Below are 26,108 nucleotides of genomic sequence, written 5' to 3'. Positions count from 1 at the left end.
AAAATTATTTATTTTGGGAACGAGAGTAGTACACTCAATATACTGTACACAGTCGTAAAACCTTGTCCACCTACACTTCAAACTTAATTCAGATGCACACAAGTCTCTGTTATGAAAAATCTGTAAGTTCTGAGTAGACTTCCCCCAAGGTTCTATCACCAGCCTTGTGATGTGATGACTCCAGTCTCAGAGGGCCCAGTAAGTAGGCTGTCACATGAGTTGGATGGTAGGTATACACGAATTGGAGGACAAGCAGCTCAATGCCTACACTGTTCTGGAATGAGCTTGGGCAACAGTGTGACTCTTTATAAGATTAATGGCTGGGCAACTAGTCAGCACCTAAATTCCCTGCCACCAGTGGAGGCTGCTGAGGGGAGGACGGCTCATAATAAATATCTGGAATGGAGTCAATGGAATGGTATCAAACACATCAAAGACGTGGTTGATGCCACTCCATTGACTCTGCTCAGGACATAATTATGAGCCGTCCTCCCCTCAGCAGCCACCACTGCCCTGCCACCCATAGCAATAAGAAAAAGTGACTTGCAACACCATCTCCGTCTTTTAAACCCTTCAAAAAAAAGGACCAAAACCTAAAGAGGCATTTTGGAAAATAGGTCCTTTGTAGCAATTCCTGCTGATGGTTGGCTGAGCACCAGCCTTGACCAATAGGGACCAGGCCCTTTGCCCTGGCACAGCGTGTTTAAAATGGCCAGTGGAGGTAAGGAGATGATTGAACATCAGAATAATCCAGTGGGCAGCATTGTGTTGCTGTGGCAGTGTGAGCTTCTCTGTGGATTAACCCCAGCCGCAGACAGCCAGGCCCGCAGACAGCCAGGCCCAGCATCCGCAGACGGCCTGTGGCTGGGCTTGACTCGCAGACAGCCAGGCCAAGCCGCAGACAGCCAGGCCCAGCCACAGGCACAGTCACAGACAGTCAGCCCCATCCGCAGACAGTCAAGCCCAGCTGCAGGCCCAGCCGTAGACAGCCAGGCCCGGCAGCAGACATTGAAGCCCAGCCACAGGCTCAGACGCAGAAAGCCAGGCCCATCCACAGACAGTCAAGCCCGGCGGCAGACAGCCAGCACCATCCGCAGACAGCCAGCCCCATCCGCAGACAACCAGCCCCACCCGCAGACAGCCAGCCCCACCCGCAGACAGCCAGCCCCACCCGCAGACAGCCAGCCCCACCCGCAGACAGCCAGGCCCAGGAGCAGACAGCCAGGCCCAGGAAAAGAAAGCCAGGCCCAGCAGCAGACAGCCAGGCCCAGCAGCAGACAGCCAGGCCCAGCAGCAGACAGCCAGGCCCAGCAGCAGACAGCCAAGCACAGCAGCAGGTGAGAGGGAGAATGCAGTAATCCCACTGGAAGTCAGCACAAGGCTATAGCCTGCACCCCATGGGGCGTAGTAGTGTGGGATGTCCACATTTGCTTAGAATAAACAGTACAGTACAGGTTCTGTCTCCATTTCCTTACAGTAAACACTTTAGAACGTAATTATCTGTTTAGGCTCCTACATATCTGTCTCCTGGCACATAAAGCAGAGTCATGAATCTAACAGAAGAATGGTGCATGACATTCCTTACCTTTAACGAGTCGAAGCAGGCAATAACTCTTCCATTTTCAACCTGGCAGCTCGTTGGTGGGTGTGCAAATTTGCATTCCTCATCACTCCGTGAGCAAGTTCCTCTCTGAAACTGCCGACACACTTCCAACGTCAGCCATTTTGTGTCCCTTACTGAAGATATATTGAGAGCCATGTCAAGAGGTTCCAATCGACCGCTGCCAGTCCAATGTATCAGTTGAGTTGACTCTTAACTCAAAAAACGGCAACACATAAAAAAAAAGTTCACAACTTTTGTCTCTGTCTGATTAGTGCTTGAAAAGTTTACAAATCATATGAAGCAACCAGACTGGCCTCACTGCATCAGCTGGGAGGAAGGCTAATCAATCAACGAGCAATCACTCATCAATCAGTTTGCACCAATGGGAAACCTCTGGAAGGGTTGAGGGCTTGCTCTGTGACACAACAGTGTGTCTATCCTCCTCCACTGACAAGGACTCTCTCATTAATGGTGTGTCGAGGCAATGGCGCTCCTTGAAAGAATATTAATGAAGACTTGCCTGGTATTGACTTTGCCAACTTCTCACAATTTGTGCTTTGGTAGTTCTCCCCTCCAGTAAATCTTTCCCCTTGGGATACCTTAGCCACTGGAGTTGTTCAGAAATAAATTGGAGGCGGCTGAAGATTTGCAGCTGAAGTATCCCGGCACTGCTCAGACCTGGCCTAGAAGGGAGGGTTGGCTTCCCATGCACATTTAGACCAGAGAGCAGGTTGAAGTTGAAGATGTTATGTGAAAAGCACTTTCTGTTGGTGACCTGGAAGATAGAAAATAATGATTTGTTTAAAATACTATTAGTGCTCTTATTATACTATAGTTATTGCTATACTCTAGGCTTACTTCATGTTATGCTGCTTGAGTTGCTTTGGCCTCTTTTCAATTGATGAAACTGAGAAAATCTCAACGCTACAGTTGTGAAATTAGGGTGGGGTACAGCATAACAGTGTTTACTCTGGAAAAATGGGAAATGGGAGGTATGGGAAAGGACTCAAAAGCTCTGTCCGCTGACTTTATAAAGGGACATTATACTACAAAATGAATGAAAACAAAAGGAAGCTGATACCATCTAAAATAGAATGTCCACCTCCAGAAATTAGCCCAATAACACATTGTTAAAATTATTATAACATATTGGACCACTGTATTTAGCCTATGCATGGTCCATATTATTATTATTTTTTTATTTTTTTATTTCACCTTTATTTAACCAGGTAGGCTAGTTGAGAACAAGTTCTCATTTGCAACTGCGACCTGGCCAAGATAAGGCATAGCAGTGTGAACAGACAACACAAAGTTACACATGGAGTAAACAATTAACAAGTCAATAACACAGTAGAAAAAAGGGGAGTCTATATATACATTGTGTGCAAAAGGCATGAGAAGGTAGGCAAATAATTACAATTATGCAGATTAACACTGGAGTGATAAATGATCAGATGGTTATGTAAAGGTAGAGATAGAGATATTGGTGTGCAAAAGAGCAGAAAAATAAATAAATAAAAACAGTATGGGGATGAGGTAGGTGAAAATGGGTGGGCTATTTACCAATAGACTATGTACAGCTGCAGCGATCGGTTAGCTGCTCAGATAGCAGATGTTTGAAGTTGGTGAGGGAGATAAAAGTCTCCAACTTCAGCGATTTTTGCAATTCGTTCCAATCACAGGCAGCAGAGAACTGGAACGAAAGGCGGCCAAATGAGGTGTTGGCTTTAGGGATGATCAGTGAGATACACCTGCTGGAGCGCGTGCTACGGATGGGTGTTGCCATCGTAACCAGTGAACTGAGATAAGGCGGAGCTTTACCTAGCATGGACTTGTAGATGACCTGGAGCCAGTGGGTCTGGCGACGAATATGTAGCGAGGGCCAGCCGACTAGAGCATACAAGTCGCAGTGGTGGGTGGTATAAGGTGCTTTAGTGACAAAACGGATGGCACTGTGATAAACTGCATCCAGTTTGCTGAGTAGAGTGTTGGAAGCAATTTTGTAGATGACATCGCCGAAGTCGAGGATCGGTAGGATAGTCAGTTTTACTAGGGTAAGTTTGGCGGCGTGAGTGAAGGAGGCTTTGTTGCGGAATAGAAAGCCGACTCTTGATTTGATTTTCGATTGGAGATGTTTGATATGGGTCTGGAAGGAGAGTTTAGAGTCTAGCCAGACACCTAGGTACTTATAGATGTCCACATATTCAAGGTCGGAACCATCCAGGGTGGTGATGCTGGTCAGGCGTGCGGGTGCAGGCAGCGAACGGTTGAAAAGCATGCATTTGGTTTTACTAGCGTTTAAGAGCAGTTGGAGGCCACGGAAGGAGTGCTGTATGGCATTGAAGCTCGTTTGGAGGTTAGATAGCACAGTGTCCAAGGACGGGCCGGAAGTATATAGAATGGTGTCGTCTGCGTAGAGGTGGATCAGGGAATCGCCCGCAGCATGAGAAACATCATTGATATATACAGAGAAAAGAGTCGGCCCGAGAATTGAACCCTGTGGCACCCCCATAGAGACTGCCAGAGGACCGGACAGCATGCCCTCCGATTTGACACACTGAACTCTGTCTGCAAAGTAATTGGTGAACCAGGCAAGGCAGTCATCCGAAAAACCGAGGCTACTGAGTCTGCCGATAAGAATACGGTGATTGACAGAGTCGAAAGCCTTGGCAAGGTCTATGAAGACGGCTGCACAGTACTGTCTTTTATCGATGGCGGTTATGATATCGTTTAGTACCTTGAGCGTGGCTGAGGTACACCCGTGACCGGCTCGGAAACCAGATTGCACAGCGGAGAAGGTACGGTGGGATTCAAGATGGTCAGTGATCTGTTTGTTGACTTGGCTTTCGAAGACCTTAGATAGGCAGGGCAGGATGGATATTGGTCTGTAACAGTTTGGGTCCAGGGTGTCGCCCCCTTTGAAGAGGGGGATGACTGCGGCAGCTTTCCAATCCTTGGGGATCTCAGACGATATGAAAGAGAGGTTGAACAGGCTGGTAATAGGGGTTGCGACAATGGCGGCGGATAGTTTCAGGAATAGAGGGTCCAGATTGTCAAGCCCAGCTGATTTGTACGGGTCCAGGTTTTGCAGCTCTTTCAGAACATCTGCTATCTGGATTTGGGTAAAGGAGAACCTGGAGAGGCTTGGGCGAGTAGCTGCGGGGGGGGGGGAGCTGTTGGACGAGGTTGGAGTAGCCAGGCGGAAGGCATGGCCAGCCGTTGAGAAATGCTTGTTGAAGTATGCTATTAGCAAGGTATGCTATTAGCAATAAACTTTATCAGCTTTAGCCCAACTGATGCAGCAAAGTACAAATAAATAGGCTGAAGCATGGGGTTGACTATCTGCATTTACCCTATCGGGGCTAATAATTAGCCAGTAGAGGTCGACCGATTAATCGTAATGGCCGATTAATTAGGGCCGATTTCAAGTTTTTCTAACAATCGGAAATCCGTATTTTTGGATGCCGATTTTGCCGTTATTACCAGCTTTCATATGTTCTCATGTTCTGAGCAAGGAACTTAAACCTTTCTTAAGCTTTCTTACATGGCACATATTGCACTTTTACTTTCTTTTCAAGCACTTTGTTTTTGCATTATTTAAACAAAATTAAACATGTTTCATTATTTATTTGAGGCTAAATTTATTTTATTTATGTATTATATTAAGTTAAAATAAGTGTTCATTCAGTATTGTTGTAATTGTCATTATTACAAATAAAATAAAATAAAAATGAACCGATTACTCGGTATCGGCTTTTTTTGGTCCTCCAATAATCGGTATCGGCGTTGAAAAATCATAACCGGTCGACCTCTATTAACCAGATCCCAACTGTGATATTTTAACTAGTTATTATCCTATTAATTAATTTTATGTGCCAAAAAACTTGCATAAACACAGTGAATATAATGTAGGCCTATCTGTTAGGGTAACTCGCCACCCAGGATAACACCCCCCCCCCCTCAATTTTTTAAGTCACTCCCCCAAAATTGTTTTGAGAGAATGCAGTGGGATTGTATCCCCAAGTTACCCTACAATTGACCAGTGTCACATTTAGCCCCTCTCCCCTATGCTCTCACTGCTAATCGCAGAACAGTAACATGCTTTAACCATGCTGCTGCTAAAAACTATGGGTTTAAAATGGCGCAGTTCACGCTTATCTATGAGTTGAGAAATGAATAATGTAGGAATGGTGAGCTCAGATTTTCGTCATGAGCCGAGATACATTTTTGCAGTTTTAAAGCTCATTTCCAAGGATTCTACATATCCTGCCATTGAACTGAGAGAAAATTTTGCAATTTTAAAGATAATTTCCTGCAATTCAATGCATTTTGTGTTATTTTGCTCAAACTTAATACCAAAATCAATACTGTATAACTTCCCCTGACTGTCTAGCTTTTATTTTGGTGATTGTTAGTTCTCAATGATTAATTAATTTAAAATTATATAGGGCCATTATCTTTTCTACATACAGTGCATTCGGAAAGTATTCAGACCCCTTGACTTTTTCCACGTTTTGTTACATTACAGCCTTATTCTAAAATTGATTAAATTAAAATAAAATCCTCATCAATCTACACACAATACCCCATAATGACAAAGCAAAAACAGGTTTTTAGACATGTTTGCAAAGGTATAAAAAATAAAAACAGAAATACCTTACTTACATAAGTATTCAGACCCTTTTCTACGAGACTCGAAATTGAGCTCAGCTGCATCCTGTTTCCATTGATCATCCTTGAGATGTTTCTACAACTTGATTGGAGTCCACCTGTGGTAAATTCAATTGATTGGACATGACTTGGAAGGGCACACATCTGTCTATATAAGGTCCCACAATTGACAGCGCGTGTCAGAGCAAAAACCAAGCCATGAAGTCGAAATTGTCTGTAGAGCCCCGAGACAGGATTGTGTCGAGGCACAGATCTGGGGAAGGGTACCAAAACATTTCTGCATCATTGAAGTTCCAAGAACACATCGGTCTCCATCATTCTTAAATTGAAGAAGTTTGGAACCACCAAAACTTTTCTTAGAGTTGGCCTCTCCGACCAAACTGAGCAATCGGGGGAGAAGAGACTTGGTTACGGAAGTGACCAAGGGCCAGAGTTCCTACATGGAGATGGGATAACGTTCAAGAAGGAAAACCATCTCTGCAGCACTCCACCAATCAGGCCTTTATGGAAGAGTGGCCCGACAGAAGCCACTCCTCAGTAAAAAGTAAAAGCCCGCTTGGAGTTTGCCAAAAGGCCTCTCAGACCATGAGAAACAAGATTTTCTGGTATGATGAAACCAAGATTGAACTATTTTGCATGAATGCCAGGAGTCACGTCTGGAGGAAAACTGGCACCATCAATATGGTGAAGTATGGTGGTGGCAGCATCATGCTGTGGGGATGTTTTTCAGCGGCAGAGACTGGGAGACTAGTCAGGATCGAGGGAAAGATTAACAGAGCAAAGTACAGAGAGATCCTTGATGAAAACCTGCTCCAGAGTGCTCAGGGCCTCATACTGGGGCGGAGGTTCACCTTCCAACAGGACAACAACCCTAAGCACACAGCAAAGACAACGAAGGAGTGGCTTCGGGACAAGTCTCTGAATATCCTAGAGTGGCCCAGCAAGTGCACGGACTTGAACCTGATTGGACATCTACGGAGAGACCTGAAAATAGCTGGGCTGCGACACTCCCAATCCAACCTGACAGAAGTTGAGAGGATCTGCAGAGAAGAATGGGAGAAACTCCACAAATACAGGTGTGCCAAGCTTGTTACGTCATACCGAAGAAGACTCGAGGCTGTAATCACTGCCAAGGGTGCTTCAACAAAGTACTGAGTTAAGTGTCTGAATACTGATGTAGATGTGATACTGCAGTTCTGTTTTTGTTTTTTATACATTTGCAAACAAATCTAAAAAAACGTTTTTGCCTCGTCATTATGGGGTGTTGTGTGTAGATTTACGAGGGGGAAAAAATGATTTAATAAATTTTAGAATAAGGCTGTAACAACAAAACATCTGGTTTTAGTCATTTAGGTTTACACTGAATGTTTTTCCTTCCCGAAAATTAATTTTTTAAAAACAACAGTTCTACAATTTGGATCCGCCTAAGGGTTTCTATGGCAGAAAAATCCCTGTCTCTGATATGTTGTTTTGACATTACAAGAGATGTGCAAGCGTTTTCTGTGATAAATCCACAGCCCAGCCACCAGCCTCACACACAGCAGCCATCATCTAATCAGAGTGACATATTTGACTGATTAATGCTTCTGACCTTGAATCTGTGTTCAGACTTTGAATTATAACATTTTAATTCTGTGCACTCCATCTCCAGGCAGCTTTTCTATTCAAACAGACAAGTCCAATAAGTCAAATGTATCAATATGCTTGGGGGGAGCCAGAGCAGCTGGGGGTACCCCAGGAGGAGCCCAAAAAGAGTAAAGGTCCCTGGGCCTGAGTCTAATAGTCACAGGCAACGATATACATTTTGTTTACATCCTGGAAATGTTAGCCTCAATGTCAGCATGATATTTCTGATAAGACTATTTTTTGGGGGGCATGGCCAGAGCGTAGGCTACTGAATGCATTATATTATGCTACATCATGAACGAAAGTTTGAAGGTAAATAAATTGACACCTAAGCTACTTACAATTGAAGTAAATGATTAAAGTGCCAAAACAATATCCTTCACATTCTAACTGCTGTCGCTGGTGGAAAAAAAAAAAGTAGGCCACCAAGTCTCTGAGAAAAATAATAATAATTTAATTCATAGACAGAAATGTATGTAATTGGGGTAATTGTGATATGTTTCTTTCTCAAGAAACTTTAAATAGCTTGTAAGGAATAACTGAAGGTAGGCATGCGCATCTCTCGTGTATTTTCTGTACTGTTGAGAAAGTGAGTGTGGTTTTGCGGTTACTAACAAAACATATCAGTGCAAAACGGAAATACAGAAATGCAACAGTATCACTGAATAGTTTGACCTTTATTTTCAGTGTGGGAGGCTCTGCACTGCAACACTTGTGAATTCAGTTGGAAGGTTGTCAGTGAGCGAGAGAGACTCTTATTTTGCTCCTGGCTCATCCTGCTTTGCAGTAGTTCTGGTTCTGTTCAGCTCCTGGTTCTGTTCAGCTCCTGGTTCTGTTCAGCTCCTGGTCCTGTTCAGCTCCTGGTTTTGAGTGTTTATACTTATCCCCTAAAGGCAGTGGGCGGGATGCCCTAAAGGCAGCTGGATGCCCTAAAGACAGCTAGATGCCCTAAAGGCAGCGGGCGGGATGCCCTAAAGGCAGCGGGCAGGATGCCCTAAAGGCAGCGGGCAGGATGCCCTAAAGACAGCTGGATTTCCTAAAGGCAGCTGGATTCCCTAAAGGCTGCGGGCGGGATGCCCTAAAGGCAGCGGGCGGGATGCCCTAAAGGCAGCTGGATTCCCTAAAGGCAGCTGGATTCCCTAAAGACAGCTGGATGCACTAAAGACAGATGGATGCCCTAAAGACAGCTGGATTCCCTAAAGACAGCTGGATTCCCTAAAGGCAGCTGGATTCCCTAAAGGCAGCTGGATGCCCTAAAGGCAGCTGGATTCCCTAAAGGCAGCTGGATTCCCTAAAGGCAGCTGGATTCCCTAAAGGCAGCTGGATGCCCTAAAGACAGCTGGATTCACTAAAGGCAGCTGGATTCCCTAAAGGCAGCTGGATTCCCTAAAGGCAGCTGTAAAATGCAAATTAAGGGACAGCCTTAAATAATCCTATGGACCAGAGAATGACACTTCATCACTTAAAAATAGTCTACTGTCCTACAGACTGAAAGACTGTTCTCATGAAAAGATTGACTCTAGTTTGATAACATGTGACAGGTCTTTGCAAATTTCTCATTAAATGTGTTAATGGAGTCCAATTATCCGCTGTGTATACAAATGAAACTAGGTCTAGGCCTATCTATGGATTGATGGGCTAGTTTGGTCAGTGTGAACTCTGGCATCCTGTTATGTCTGTTTGAGATGAGTAACTGGCTCTAGGGCCTAACAATTACAGAGGTTACTATTGTAAACCATCCAGCTTTCAGCTAGGCACAATGCAGGTAGCTATTTACTGAGTCTGCAGGAGCATGAACTTCATATTATAATAGTCTTAACTACCAATTGAACTGGCGTGACTAGAATGTTCTTACTGTTACTAAGGTTCCAATCACACTGCTGTATGAGAGAATCAGCAGTACTTACTTTATCTACAGTAACCATGGAGACCAAACTAATGCAACATTAAATAAACCCTTCCTATAGTGTATGCTGTAATTTTCTTAGCTTGAAAAAAAAAAAAACAGTTTAGCTTCCAAAACAGTTTGAAATAGCACAACCTAGAAGCACTGGTTTTGAGTGAAAATAAAAAAGTTGTCATTCCAGCACTGCTGAAACAAAGAGATCTTCTGCTGAATCTGACAATTAATCTTAATGGTTGTACAGTCGTCTCAAATAAAACTGTGAAGGACCTCGGCGTTACTCTGGACCCTGATCTCTCTTTTGAAGAACATATCAAGACCATTTCAAGGACAGCTTTTTTCCATCTACGTAACATTGCAAAAATCAGGAACTTTCTGTCCAAAAATGATGCAGAAAAATTAATCCATGCTTTTGTCACTTCCAGGTTAGACTACTGCAATGCTCTACTTTCCGGCTACCCGGATAAAGCACTAAATAAACTTCAGTTAGTGCTAAATACGGCTGCTAGAATCCTGACTAGAACCAAAAAATTTGATCATATTACTCCAGTGCTAGCCTCTCTACACTGGCTTCCTGTCAAAGCAAGGGCTGATTTCAAGGTTTTACTGCTAACCTACAAAGCATTACATGGGCTTGCTCCTACCTATCTCTCTGATTTGGTCCTGCCGTACATACCTACACGTACGCTACGGTCACAAGACGCAGGCCTCCTAATTGTCCCTAGAATTTTTAAGCAAACAGCTGGAGGCAGGGCTTTCTCCTATAGAGCTCCATTTTTATGGAACGGTCTGCCTACCCATGTCAGAGACGCAAACTCGGTCTCAACCTTTAAGTCTCTACTGAAGACTCATCTCTTCAGTGGGTCATATGATTGAGTGTAGTCTGGCCCAGGAGTGGGAGGGTGAACGGAAAGGCTCTGGAGCAACGAACCACCCTTGCTGTCTCTGCCTGGCCGGTTCCCCTCTTTCCACTGGGATTCTCTGCCTCTAACCCTATTACAGGGGCTGAGTCACTGGCTTTACTGGGGCTCTCTCATGCCGTCCCTGGAGGGGGTGCGTCACCTGAGTGGGTTGAGTCACTGATGTGGTCATCCTGTCTGGGTTCCCCCCCCCCCTTGGGTTGTGCCGTGGCGGAGGTCTTTGTGGGCTATACTCAGCCTTGTCTCAGGATGGTAAGTTGGTGGTTGAAGATATCCCTCTAGTGGTGTGGGGGCTGTGCTTTGGCAAAGTGGGTGGGGTTATATCCTTCCTGTTTGGCCCTGTCCGGGGGTGTCCTCGGAGTGGGCCACAGTGTCTCCTGACCCCTCCTGTCTCAGCCTCCAGTATTTATGCTGCAGTAGTTTATGTGTCGGGGGGCTGGGGTCAGTTTGTTATATCTGGAGTACTTCTCCTGTCCTATTCGGTGTCCTGTGTGAATCTAAGTGTGCGTTCTCTAATTCTCTCCTTCTCTCTTTCTCTCTCTCGGAGGACCTGAGCCCTAGGACCATGCCCCAGGACTACCTGACATGATGACTCCTTGCTGTCCCCAGTCCACCTGGCTGTGCTGCTGCTCCAGTTTCAACTGTTCTGCCTTATTATTATTCGACCATGCTGATCATTTATGAACATTTGAACATCTTGGCCATGTTCTGTTATAATCTCCACCTGGCACAGCCAGAAGAGGACTGGCCATCCCACATATGCTCTCTCTAATTCTCTCTTTCTTTCTCTCTCTCGGAGGACCTGAGCCCTAGGACCATGCCCCAGGAATACCTGACATGATGACTCCTTGCTGTCCCCAGTCCACCTGGCCGTGCTTCTGCTCCAGTTTCAACTGTTCTGCCTTATTATTATTGGACCATGCTGGTCATTTATGAACATTTGAACATCTTGGCCATGTTCTGTTATAATCTCCACCCGGCACAGCCAGAAGAGGACTGGCCACCCCACATAGCCTGGTTCCTCTCTAGGTTTCTTCCTAGGTTTTGGCCTTTCTAGGGAGTTTTTCCTAGCCACCGTGCTTCTACACCTGCATTGCTTGCTGTTTGGGGTTTTAGGCTGGGTTTCTGTACAGCACTTTGAGATATCAGCTGATGTACGAAGGGCTATATAAATAAATTTGATTTGATTTGATTTGCTGTCAAATAATGGAATTGAAAGTCGCAACAATAATAACTTCCAATAAAAAAAGATCATAGCCTAGCTTCAATAATTACCCTATAGTACAGGAGAAAACTAGTGATGGGGAAAGAATCGATTCAGCTACATATCGCAAAATAATTGGACGATATTATATCGATACTTCGTTTTGATAGGCAGTGTTAGCTAGCGCCAGTCATCTGTAACTGCGCCAAAACTCAGGTATTTTTTAAACCTATAGTTTGTTCTCCATCTAATTTTTAAAGTGAGCCAACATGTTTTCAGCACTTTAATTCCCATGACTCATCAAAACAAATTTTATCATACTCTCACTTGTCTCTCTGCAGCAGACATATACAGAGCACTGCGTTTGGAACAGCAAATTGCAATAAAATGGCAGTATCGAATCGCAATGCATACTGTATGGAATCGCAAGAATCGTGATAATATCGTATCGTGAGGTCCCAGCCCTAGAAAAAAAAACTGTACACCAGCCCAACCTACAACCAACTTTGTATTGGGAATGTAGAGTAGGTAAACCTTACATGTCCCTATTTGTGACAGTCCTTCTCCAGTTACTTTCCTTGGTGTATTCTGTCTGTGTTTGCTTTGATGGCAGGTTAACACCTGTTGCCTGAGAGAATAAATCATGCTTATGAGATGTGTTGGCCCTCAGTCCTCCACAACCCTGTACTTAACACTCCTACAAACCTTGTACAAACACACGCACACACACACTTGAAGTCAGTCAGACACAGGACAGAGCCTGGGTAAGTAGTGAAACGCCACAGGAAGTTGCAGAGCAGGCAGGCATCAAGGGAGCACCTTGTTCTTTCCTGGCAGGATGGGAGAGGTAAATTCCCCACACTGACCAGCTAAATTTGAACATTTGAGATAAACAGCCATTATATGCAGCAGCCATTTCAAGAGAAACAGATTCTAACCATCTCTACGAGTGAAGTCCTCTTTCTCTCCCTCTCACTGCATGGTATGCAGCATAATGCAGCAAATTCCTTTATGAACTAGTCAGGAAAACAGGAGCAGCCAGGGAAACAATCCTCTCACCTCATGCAGTGTTGGAGCTCTCCAGTCTTTCTAGCATCCACCACCGTCTGGGTTAGAAGTCCGACTTCTCCTAATTACTTTCTGCCTAAATATAATCACCATGTGAATAGTTGTCATTCCCCTCTCAGTGATGTGTGCTCAGGCCCATGCCTAGACAGGGATTTTCTTTCCACGACAGTGCAGTAAAAGACTGTCTGCTTAACTCTCTGGCTGAAACAATTCCAGCCACCGCTTTTCCTGCCTGCCCACCAACCTCCAGGAAGACCCTCCCAGCAGACTCTGGCCAATAGCATATCAGGAACAGACTTGCTGTGCAAAAAAAAAATGTCTGCAAGGCTCAGACTGACAGCCAGGCTAGCTGCAGACCCTGATCTGATGCCAAACCTGTATGCTCTGTTGATAAGCATTATTACCAATGGACGCCGCTGACGGGAGGACGGCTCATTATAATGTCTGGAACGGCGCAAATGGAATGGCATCAAGCTCATGGAAACCATGTGTTTGATGTATTTGATACCATTCCACTGACACCGATCCAGCCATTACCACGAGCCAGTCCTCCCCAATTAAGGCGCCACCAACCTCCTGTGATTATCTCAGATGATCTCTAGACCCATGTCTTATAATTCATCCTTTGATTTGAAGCGTTATTGTTCACTGTTACATATAAATACATATAATAATTTACTAAACTAAATATTGGATGTGTAATCAAGAACAACTCTAACATAACAGCACTTTCTCCACTAGCTTATCCTGTGCTTTCTCATAAGGTGAACAAGCAAAAATGTTTACACTGGCAAAAGGATTGTAACGTAAACTTCTCTCTATTTAAAGTCCCCCCCCCCCCACACACACACACACTTTGAAGACGAAAACCAAGAGACGTCATCAAAGTAACTTGTAATGCGAGTGTATAGCTGGCAATAAACAACAATAAACAATACGTATCGGTATCCGAAGTCTTGGGAGCTAACGTTACTGTATTCATCATGAGCTAGCAAGGAAAATAGGCTACAAGCTATCTACCAAAGTCAGTGAACGAGCTACCACCACACGTCACAGCTAGCTAGCTACTGTACAGTAGCTGGAACTTTGATAGCTAGCCAGCGCTAACATGACAAGCAGAATATGCTAGCTTCTGTACTAGAATTTAGCTAGTATCTTAGGGATAACACTTTATTATTAGGAACTCACTTTTACTAACCTGCAATACATGACACAACACGTCTGGGGGGAGGCATAGCGAGCTAGCGAGCTAGCAAGACAACATGTCTGACAAGGTGAAGCTAGCATTTCTACCTGCTTACCTCGTCATCACGTGAAGTGAAGAGGGCAAGGTGCTGTTCAATGGTCCACTTAATTATTGTCGTATTACCTAGCTATAAACACTTTAACAGGAAAACAACCAGGTACTTGATTTCTCTTCGTTACTTTGTAGCACAGATTTGACACAAGCAACAAGCATTTGACAGCTCGCTCTACGACTGCCAGTTTGATTTATTTGAAGGGTAACATTCTGGCAGAGTATGCCAATATGCATACTAAAATCGGAAGGTTCGTTAGAAATATGAATCTTTTAGAAGTTTTAACAGATAAGTCACGTTATTGTTTGTCTTTCAAATAACCTATTTTTGGTCAAACAAAAGTATTAGTGAAATGGGAATCTACTATCTCCCCACAGCAGCCATAATGGTACATTCCAAGCGAATGTCAGGAGGCTCCAGAAGGGCAAGGGCTTGCTTGTTACCAAGGGAACAGCAATGGAATCGAGAGGAAAATTACAGGGATTATTTGTTTTTAGTTTATTACAGGTTTTTAATTCAAGGATTTCTGTAAAAAAAATCAAGCCAGTATCCATCTCCTTTTTTTCTGGGAAGAAAACACTTCCTTTTTTGTTATTCTTCTGTTAGTGATATAATTCAACGCTAGATATTGAACATAAAACAATTGGCCTATGAAATGTTTTTAAAGCTGTCCCAAAACAGATTGAGGCATTATGAAATTAAGGGAAAAAAAACAATTCACTCTGATTAAATCTGAATCTGTGTTGAAATCGTATCCTATGCTTACTGATGCTCTTTTTCACCAACAGCCTGGGGGAATGAACAGCAAGCATCCTCCTGACCCTGCATTACACTCAAGGTCACCACAAGGCCACCACAGCAGAATGACCAGGGCAGAATGCTGTGGACAAGATAAAGGCTGCACCTTGTTGATTGATGGGATGTTGTCTATAGTATAGTAAGAAGATTGGCAATGATACAACTTCCATCTATACCTTGTTGAAATCAGGACAGTTTAGAAGCAAACAAATAACTAGGCCTAAACCTAAACGTGTTCAGAGAGGATGTGTTAAAGAGTTTCGATCAGGCAAATTTAACTAATGAAATCATCTGCTACAATGGCTATAGGAAGTGTTCAGTATGTATTGTGAACTTGTTAACCCAGGAGAAGTGGTCAATGAAATCTATCAGCCCGGAACTTTACCACTGACATCATGTTCAGGCCCTGTGTGGCCACTCTGATACACATGCATGCCTGCAGGACATACACCAGCAGTTGTACCTAATGTATCAACCATAACATCGGTCTTGGGGACATCACACACTAATGATGCACACGGTTAGCAAACATTTTGCATTTATAGAAATCTCTACAAGGTAGAACACTGCATAATCCTGTGACATTTTCTCCAAGAACAGTATATCTTGTGACAATTTAGTGTGACTCTTGATTTAGTGTGACTCTTGCTTGTTACATTTACACATTTACACACAGATGGTCCATTTCTAAGTCAGGAAGTCACAGGACGTTCTTGTTATTTATTTAATCTCCTTTGACAGACCGCCTGCCACGTTTTCCCTGTCGTTTGTTGAGTGTCAGATGTGGGATTATGGAGGTATTTATGGAGACAAACACATTCCTTCCACTAAATTGAAAGTGGTATGTGTGGAATGATGAGCCGGTATTGTTCTAGGCATAGGAAAAAAAAGATAACCAGACTGGAATGTTAGACTGGTGGTGGGGGAAGCCTGCTGACTGAGCTTCGCTATCCTGGCCACACCACAACCCACCAATCGTGTGACTGTCGAGCAGAGGTGGGGCGAAACGGCAGCAGAACACACTGTCAAATGATACAAATTGTCATCTAAAGTCATCTCCTACGATGGAATTCCATTCATTCCATCCTTCTACCGGTCAATAATGCCTAAATCAAACTGAGTCAGTCTCTGAGAAGGATAGCTAAATTAAACTGGGTCAGTCTCTGAGCACGATAGCTAAATTAAACTGGATCAGTCTCTGAGCACGATAGCTAAATTAAACTGGATCAGTCTCTGAGAACGATAGCTAAATTAAATTAAATCAAATCAAATTTATTTGTCACATACACATGGTTTACACAAGTGTAAAGGGATAAAGAATATGTACATAAAGATAAATTAATGAGAGATGGTACAGAACGGCATAGGCAAGATGCAGTAGATGGTATCGAGTACAGTATATATGAGATGAGTAATGTAGGGTATGTAAACAAAGTGGCATAGTTTAAAGTGGGTAGTGATACATGTATTACATAAAGATGCAGTAGATGATATAGAGTACAGTATATACATATACATATGAGATGAGTAATGTAGGGTATGTAAACATTATATTAAGTAGCATTGATTAAAGTGGCTAGTGAAATATTTTACATCAATTTCCATCAATTCCCATAATTAAAGTGGCTGGAGTTGAGTCAGTGTGTTGGCAGCAGCCACTCAATGTTAGTGGTGGCTGTTTAACAGTCTAATGGCCTTGAGATAGAAGCTGTTTTTCAGTCTCTCGGTCCCTGCTTTGATGCACCTGTACTGACCTCGCCTTCTGGATGATAGCGGGGTGAACAGGCAGTGGCTCGGGTGGTTGTTGTCCTTGATAATCTTCATGGCCTTCCTGTGACATTGGGTGGTGTAGGTGTCCTGGAGGGCAGGTAGTTTGCCCCCGGTGATGCGTTGTGCAGACCTCACTCCCCTCTGGAGAGCCTTACGGTTGTGGGCGGAGCAGCTGCCGTACCAGGCGGTGATACAGCCCGACAGGATGCTCTCGATTGTGCATCTGTAGAAGTTTGTGAGTGCTTTTGGTGACAAGCCAAATTTCTTCAGCCTCCTGAGGTTGAAGAGGCGCTGCTGCGCCTTCTTCACAATGCTGTCTGTGTGGTGGACCAATTCAGTTTGTTCGTGATGTGTACACCGAGGAACTTAAAACTTACTACCCTCTCCACTACTGTCACATCGATGTGGATAGGGGCGTGCTCCCTCTGCTGTTTCCTGAAGTCCACAATCATCTGCTTTCTTTGTTGACGTTGAATGTGAGGTTATTTTCCTGACACCACACTCCGAGGGCCCTCACATCCTCCCTGTAGGCCGTCTCGTCGTTGTTGGTAATCAAGCCTATCACTATAGTGTCGTCCGCAAACTTGATGATTGAGTTAGAGGCGTGCATGGCCACGCAGTTGTGGGTGAACAGGGAGAACAGGAGAGGGCTCAGAACGCACCATTGTGGGGCCCCAGTGTTGAGGATCTGCGGGGTGGAGATGTTGTTACCTACCCTCACCACCTGGGGGCGGCCCGTCAGGAAGTCCAGTACCCAGTTGCACAGGGCGGGGTCGAGACCCAGGGTCTCGAGCTTGATGACGAGTTTGGAGGGTACTATGGTGTTAAATGCTGAGCTGTAGTCGATGAACAGCATTCTCACATACAGTAAGTATTTCTCTTGTCCAGATGGGTTAGGACAGTGTGCAGTGTGGTTGCGATTGCGTCGTCTGTGGACTTTGTTGGGTCGTAAGCAAATTGGAGTGGGTCTAGAGTGTCAGGTAGGGTGGAGGTGATATGGTTCTTGACTAGTCTATCAAAGCATTTCAGGATGACGGAAGTGAGTGCTACGGGCGGTAGTCGTTTAGCTCAGTTACCTTAGCTTTCTTGGGAACAGGATCAATGGTGGCCCTCTTGAAGCATGTGGGAACAGCAGACTGGGATAAGGATTGATTGAATATGTCCGTAAACACACCAGCCAGCTGGTCTGCGCATGCTCTGATGACGTGGCTGGGGATGCCGCCTGGGCCTGCAGCCTTGCGAGGGTTAACACGTTTAAATGTTTTACTCATGTCAGCTGCAGTGAAGGAGAGTTGGTAGCGGGCCGTGTCAGTGGCACTGTGTTGTCCTCAAAGCTGGCAAAAAAGTTATTTAGTCTGTCTGGGAGCAAGACATCCTGGTCCGCGACGGGACTGGTTTTCTTTTTGTAATCCGTGATTGACTGTAGACCCTGCCACATACCTCTTGTGTCTGAGCCGTTGAATTGCGACTCTACTTTGTCTCTATACTGACACTTAGCTTGTTTGATTGCCTTGCGGAGGGAATAGCTACACTGTTTGTATTCAGTCATGTTTCCGGTCACCTTGCCCTGGTTAAAAGCAGTGGTTAGCGCTTTCAGTTTCACACGAATGCTGCCATCAATCCTCGGTTTCTGGTTTGGGAATGTTTTAATCGTTGCTAGGGTACGACATCGTCAATGCACTTTCTAATGAACTCGCTCACCGAATCAGCGTATTCGTCAATGTTGTTGGAAGCAATGCGGAATATATCCCAATCCACATATCCCAATCCACGTGATCGAAGCAGTCTTGAAGCGGGGTCAGTCTCTGAGCACGATAGCTAAATTAAACTGGATCAGTCTCTGAGCACGATAGCTAAATTAAACTGGGTCAGTCTCTGAGAAGAATAGCTAAATTAAAACTAAGTCAGCTAAATTAGACTCTTAATTCAGATGTCATATGTAGCTTAGGGATTCAATATTGACCACCAGGAGAGGTCTAATCTTTGATCTTGTCACATTGACTATCCCCTTCTAAAGAATGAAGCAGAGACATCAGAGCTGTGTGTGGAAAGGTCACCACCTTTCTCCCTTCTAGACTGGAGAAATGTCACTGTCGCTGACCAGGTTGGTCAAACAGACTGAGATATGGAGGAGACAATATGAGAGTGAAAACAGTTGACTTTGTTGAGGCACCAAACTCATTTATCCTCCTCTGTGCACTATTTTGGAATCTATGAGCTAATTTATAAGAGTAAAAATTGTAAAATAGTGCAATCAATACATTTTTGTCATTAAATGTTCCGAACCCCCCAAAAAAAATATTTTTGAAAAAGTGGTTATTCTAAAACTTTTCCTACCCTAATAATGATGATTACCAACCTTCTCTGGCATCCACGCATACCAACACACATATATTATTATTTGTATTATTATTATTTAGGTCATTTGTTAATACTAGTTTGATAGTAGCCTACACTCTGTCGTATTACAGCAACCCTGAGGCACTCTCTATTCCAACAGCAGTCACTGTTGTGCTGGATGTATTTGGAATTATTATTTCTCTCAGTTCAGTTGCTGAAAATATTTACAGTCGATGTGCTAAATCAATACGTTCAGAGCAATTAAAGCAATACAACTCTGAGACAAAATTACTGGATAAGGGTAAGGTTCTATAAAGCCTATTCAAACCCGTTTGCCTCCTTGTGTTTATTTGTGTGAGAGAATGAGAGTGAGATACACAGAATGCTAGAGATGAGGGAAGAAGTACTGCACACAGAAATAGAATGCTATAGATAAGGGAAAAAGTACTGAACATAGAAATAGAAACAGGAAATGAGAGAGACAGTACCTCTCCAGTTTGTGTATCAGAACTTCTCATTTATCTGGAGCCAACGGGAAGGTGGGTAGAAGGTCAATGTGAAAGTGATGGCTGGTCAGTGCCCACGTCCCTCCTACACTTGTCGGTGCCAGTCTGCACAGCCATGAATATCACTTCATCCATCTACCTACTAGTCATTGTCTGTTATACACACTTCCTCATCTTCACTGTCTATCTTGTACTGTTTGATACTTATCAGATGAGAGGAAAAAATATTATATGATTTTATTATACTGTCAAATTTGAACCTACTATTAATTTCATAAACTACAATACAATTATAGTGCTTTTCTCTTCAGAATCAGTTTCTGATATTATGCCCCATTTAGTGGTAAAAAAGGATTGCTTTCTTATTGACAAGTTGACAACAGTATATTTGTTATATTTGTACAGTATAGTGAATATGGTTAAAAACGGTCAAAAATGTAGTCAACGATATCTTCAGAATTTGTCCCATACATCACATGTAGATGTAATTTTGCGTTATACTTTATTATTGCAAGAATGTAAGGTACCAATATTTTTACAAAAATGGGTTGGGACGGACTTAATAGCTTGACTAAAAATGTATAAAAAAAAAAATGAATAAAAAATATTTTGGCCTGGTGTATTGAAAATATCAAATTATAATCATTCTGTATTAATTATATTACAAACAGATGCAATTTCAGCTTATGGCCGCTAGATGGCACTCTCCTCCTGTCTGTTTTTTAGGACTACACAAGAAACTGGACCACCACTGGAGAATCATTCATAATCACCGTGGAATGCTTTCTATCAAGTTATTTGAAAGTTTACATTCTATTATAAAAATGTTATTGAAATGTCCCAGAGGTATGTACCATCACTATTCCTTTTGTGTCGAGGGACGATTCAGCGGACCATTGATGGCTTGTTTCCGTGGTATTCTAATAAGGAAATGAAAGGACATTCTACGTGACCATTAGTGTGTGGTCAATAGTTGAACAATAACCTGGAGATGGAGTGTGTCTGCCACTTGTGTCCTTGGTCAAGCAGAGGGATACATGACACATCTTTCAAGTATGTAGGATCGGAGAAGTCTGAATTGTTATCAAATCCCAATACTGTAGGCATTGCTTAAACAACAACTACAGTTTAGCACTTGTGTAATCGGCAATAAAACATGTAAAAAAAAGTAAGTTGGACTATTTGGTTTTATTAGTACCGTGTAAAACGTTATTATTGTTTTGACAGTATTATACAATAAAATGAACAGTAAAGTACCATATTAATTATTTACGGTAAATTGCCGTAAAAGGCAATGCACTCTGGGTGATTTTAGCCGTAAACAGTAAATGATACCATACATTTCAAAGAAACTTTGGTTTAACAGTACATTACTGTAACCGCACAGCATTGTGGGATTGTCAACTTGGAACTTTTTCAAACAATACTTGAGTAATAGGATTGAGAGACATCAAGGTCTGAAGTGAACCAAACAAGGTGTGTACAACATTCCTATGATTTACTAAATTACATGGTATTGTTGTTTCTGGCTAATTTAAATATTTGGGGGAGTGCCTTGTAATAGGCTACATTTGTGCCAGACATAAATGAGAGTGCTGTACCAATTGAACTGATATGTGGTAGTAGTGATCCAAAAAATGTCATGTGTACAGGGAACAGTGGCAGCATGTCTTATACCTTCAATGGTTGAGTATTTTTCATGTCCTTTGGCCTTTGGCCACTCTCTAGAAGTGATATAAAATACCAAAATCTAACTACGTGCCTGATTAGTTTGAGTACACATTTGAGAACTTTAAACCTGTTACAATTTGCTGTTTGACTCCAATGGGTGTACTACTTCCTCTGTTGGTAGGCAGTGGCACTAATTCTGTGTGGGAGGGCTCTGGGGATGCTCTTAAAACTGACTGCTGCCTGAAGATTCAGGAAATGCAGACGGGAACTGGAGAAACTCCGCAGTTTATGGTGGGAATAAACACATTTTTAAACCACATGGACAAATTCAACTAGTCATTTTTTTAATTTTACCTTTATTTAACTAGGCAAGTCAGTTAAGAACAAATTCTTATTTTCAATGACGGCCTAGGAACAGTGGGTTAACTGCCTGTTCAGGGGCAGAACGACAGATTTGTACCTTGTCAGCTTGGGGATCTGAACTTGCAACCTTCCGGTTACTAGTCCAACGCTCTAACCACTAGGCTACCCTGCCGCCCCAAATGGGATAACATTATACACAAATTGTCTCTGTACTTGTGTCTTAGGTCAATTTGTTGAATATTACAACACAACCATGTCTAGAGAAAAAAGTGAACAGTGAGGCCACTGACTGTTTCCCAGTTGATGAGTACAGTAGGAAGTACTATCTCCCGGTCACGTATGGGATCATCTTTTGTATTGGGGCTTGTGGGAAACATCACCTCAATCATTATCTACGTGGTCAGGTTGCAGCCATGGAAGAGCAGCAGCATGGTGAACCTCGCCGTGGCAGACCTCCTGTACGTCCTTCCTGGTCCACCACTACATCCAGGACGACTGGATCATGGGCGACGTCATGTGTCCCATTGTCTGCTTTAGCTCTCACTTCAACCTGTGCTTTAACCTGTATGGCAGCATCCTCGGTGACAAAACAGGTCAAAGTAAGTTGGACTATTTGGTTTCATTAGTACCGTGTAAAACGTTATTGTTGTTTTGACAGTATTATACAATAAAACAAACCGTAAAGTACTGTATTAATTATTTACGGTAAATTGCCATAAAAGGCAATGCACTCTGGGTGATTTTAGGGGTAAACAGTAAATGATTCCATACATTTCAAATCAATTTTGGTACATTACTGTAAACCGCACAGCATTGTGGAATTGTCCATTTGGAACATTTTTGAATGCTTAAGCTCCTACTTTAACCTGTACGGCAGCATTCTCTTCCTCACCTGCCTGAGTGAGTTCCACTATGTGGTCATGGTCCACCAGGTGAGGGCAGCCCAGGTACAGAGGAAGAGCTGGGCTGTCACAGACTACTCGGCTGTATGGGTCATATCTATATTGGAGATTACAACCATGGTCTACATGACAACTGTGGAGAAGACTGAGAACGTCATTTATGTATGTATTATTTTTATTTAACCTTTATTAAGAACAAATTCTTATTTACAATGACGGTCATGTTTGGATTTTGCTAGTAATGATCCAGAAGAGGTGTGGGTCTTTGCCTGGCTACTCACAGTCCTGGGGTACCTACTCCCCCTAGTGAGTCTATGCGTGGCTACTCACAGTCCTGGGATACCTACTCCCCCTAGTGGGTCTATGCCTGGCTACTCACAGTCCTGGGATACCTACTCCCCCTAGTGGGTCTATGCATGGCTACTCACAGTCCTGGGCTACCTACTCCCCCTAGTGGGTCTATGCCTGGCTACTCACAGTCCTGGGCTACCTACTCCCCCTAGCGGGTCTATGCCTGGCTACTCACAGTCCTGGGATACCTACTCCCCCTAGTGGGTCTATGCCTGGCTACTCACAGTCCTGGGCTACCTACTCCCCTTAGTGGGTCTATGCCTGGCTACTCACAGTCCTGGGCTACCTACTCCCCCTAGTGGGTCTATGCCTGGCTACTCACAGTCCTGGGCTACCTAATCCCCCCGGTGTCGGTGTGCCTGAGCTATGCCGGTGACTGACGGGCCCCACAAAGGCTGTCCGATTCCATCATATTTACTTAGATTTGTGTGTATTGTTGTGAAATTGTTAGATATTACTGAACCGGTGTAGCTAGAAACACAAGCATTTTGCTACACCCGCAATAACATCTGCTAAACACGTGTATGTGACCAGTCAAATTTGATTTGAGCTGGGTGCATGCCCGCAGGCTGGCTGTGCTGATCCTGGTTGTTTTTGTAATGTGCTTCATCCTCTTCTACATCCTCCGTGCCATACGGATGTATACTCGGATGGAAGCCAAAACACTGGTGCCCTATATACTGCTGAGGGGGGTCAATTAAGCAATACTGCCAGAGGGGTGTGGTATATGGCCAGTATACCACGGCTAAGGGTTGTTCTTACGCACAACGCAACGTGGAGTGCCTGGATACAGCCTTTATCCGTGGTATATTGGCCATTTATCATAAACATCTGAGGTGCCTTATTGCTATCATAAACTGTTTACCAACGTAATTAGAGTAGTAAAATATATATATATGTTTTTTCATACCCGTGGTATAGGGCTTTCAGCCAATCAACATTCAGGGCTCGAACCACCCAGTTTATAACGCAGCCTATACCATCTCCAGCGCTCAATACCTTCTTCAACCTGGCTCTGTACACACACTGTCTGGAGAAAGGTTTCACCAGGCGGTCCTTCGCCTCCTCCGCTGGAGATTCCAGTTTCTCAAGACCAAGAGGCCCATTGTGGCTGCAGTGATCGGCCAACCAGGCAGCAACAGCATTTCACAGGCTAACATGCTAAAGAGTTAAGTCAACAAAAAAAAAAATCCACATTTTATACGGTTGTCTTATTTCATTCCAAAACACATAGAAGTCTGCTTTTGGATGTTGACAACATAGCAATTGTCTCTTCACTAACTTATGGTTTGAACTGCCTTTGAGTAACTTTATCAGATGCAGCCGTTCTAGTGCAGAGTGTTGGAGATGCAGGGAGAGTGATGGCTCTCTGGTTCCCTTTATATTGTCCTGCAATAATTTTTCCTATTCATGAAAACATAAAATGTATTATTAGCTTTGTACTGTCTCCCTGCTTCCCATAAAGACTGGGTACATACAGCCCTTATGCTTGGAAGAAAATGTCTGGTTAGAGAATGGAAAGCCTCTGATTTACCCTAAGTAAATGTATGGTTCTTCCAACTGGGTACTTTAGCACCATACAATAAATATTATTTTACGACTTATCAACCATGTGGCGAAATATTACTTTGACAATATCTTGATCATAACAGTGGTTCGGGATACCTCAGTGAAAATGGAGTGTTACATTTCAGCCATAAGCCAAACTCTTCCAATGTGTTCTAGAATCTTGGTTGATGTATTTCTCCTGTTCTCTCTGCCAGTGTGACGTGATTAGCCAGTGATTTTATTTTAATGCATTCCATTTTTCCGTTGGTTTTTGTTTGCTTGTCATCCTTTTTCTTTTCTATTTAATTTTTCTCATGGGTAGTGAGTTCATTAGTATTCATTGGCTCCTGTCATTTTGTATTTGTTGTATGCTGTTGTTTCTCTATAACAAAGTGAAAATCTCAATAGAATATTGGTCATGCTGCCTTTCCAGGCTGACTGTGATTCTAAACATTACTCATATTGTCAACATGTTATTGCCATGAAACTGGTTCTTTTGACTGCAGTGATAGATAAATTACAGCCGGTTGATCATATTTTGAGTAGACTGGATTCAGTTAGGAAATTCTGGGTTTCGCATAGCTTTTCTGGGGGCAGTCCTGGCAATAGTGTTTCAAATGGCATTATAACCATACAAGCTGCAAAACCATGCAACACAATGAGGTTAACATGTTGTTATACTGTTGGTAAGCTGAAATTAAATCCATAAAATGTAATCACTGTGTCAGTAAATATTGGACAAAAATATTGCCTCAAAATATCGAACTCAGGATTAAACACTGTCACCTATGAACATGCTATAGAGCCATAGATTCAATAAGTATATCAGACTTTGATGCAGGGTGATTGCCCTTGTGATTCACATAGAAAAGCTGTCAACCCATTCCTCTCATATGGCTAGTGTACACCTGGGGGGGAAGATCAGTAGAAAAGCCCAGAAAGCAGAAAGTAGTCTAGTCGTGTCTCTTTCAAGTCATTACACACTTCTTGCTGTTAAACTTGAGAGTATAATACAATTGGGGCTTCTGGGTGTAAATGACGTGCTGAAGACATAATCTATTGGGCCTACGATCCATGGAGCTTGAGGAGGACAGATGTCAGTAGAAATGGTATGGAGGGAGAATTTTCTAAGTAATACAGTGACCCCACTGTGTGTACATCATGGAGCCAGTAGACACGTGACTACCCGAGTAGTGTAAATCATCAGGGGAACATCCTCTCAAGGAAGTAAACTCAGGGTTGGAGAAGGAAGTCAACAGCACGGCCCAAAGTCCGTCATTATTGTTACACAAGTGAATAATTAATCAGTGCATTTGGGAAGAAATATACAGTTGAAGTGAGAAGTTTACAAACACCTTTGCCAAATACATTTAAACTCAGTTTTTCACAATTTCTTAAAATAAAGTTGAGATCCTGTCTGACCTAAGAAGGGACATTTTTACTAGGATTAAATATCCTAGTAAAAATGTCCCTTCTTAGGTCAGATAGGATCACAACTTTATTTTAAGAATGTGAAATATCAGAATAAAAGTAGAGAGGATGATTTATTTTAGCTTTAAGTTCTTT

General features: G+C 43.2%; 1 protein-coding gene and 1 pseudogene across 14 annotated transcripts in view; one reads left to right on the top strand and one right to left on the bottom strand.

Moving 5' to 3' along the window:
• LOC110501907 (muscleblind-like protein 2a) overlaps positions 1–14,491 on the bottom strand; it is a 48,143-nt gene extending 33,652 nt beyond the window's left edge. For 12 of the 14 annotated variants that reach the window (XR_002470272.2, XM_021579767.2, XM_021579770.2 and 9 more), the window contains exons 1-2: positions 14,297–14,491; positions 1,586–2,378 (exon numbers count right to left, since the gene is read on the bottom strand). Coding sequence is in view for 12 of the 14 variants with exons in the window: in XM_021579767.2 (XP_021435442.2) it covers positions 1,586–1,759 (174 nt within the window). In the remaining 2 variants the exon portion in view is untranslated. Of the gene's footprint in view, positions 1–1,585; positions 2,379–12,986; positions 13,357–14,296 lie in introns of those variants that run through there. The other 2 variants (XM_036959356.1, XM_036959359.1) reach the window with 2 other exon arrangements.
• Positions 14,492–17,891: 3,400 nt separating this feature from the next.
• Positions 17,892–22,999, top strand: LOC118943590 (annotated as a pseudogene).
• The last annotated feature ends 3,109 nt before the right edge of the window (positions 23,000–26,108 follow it).

This window comes from Oncorhynchus mykiss, chromosome 22 (assembly GCF_013265735.2).
Source record: "Oncorhynchus mykiss isolate Arlee chromosome 22, USDA_OmykA_1.1, whole genome shotgun sequence".
Classification (NCBI taxonomy): Eukaryota; Metazoa; Chordata; class Actinopteri; order Salmoniformes; family Salmonidae; genus Oncorhynchus; species Oncorhynchus mykiss.
This window is presented reverse-complemented; position numbering and strand designations above follow the sequence as displayed.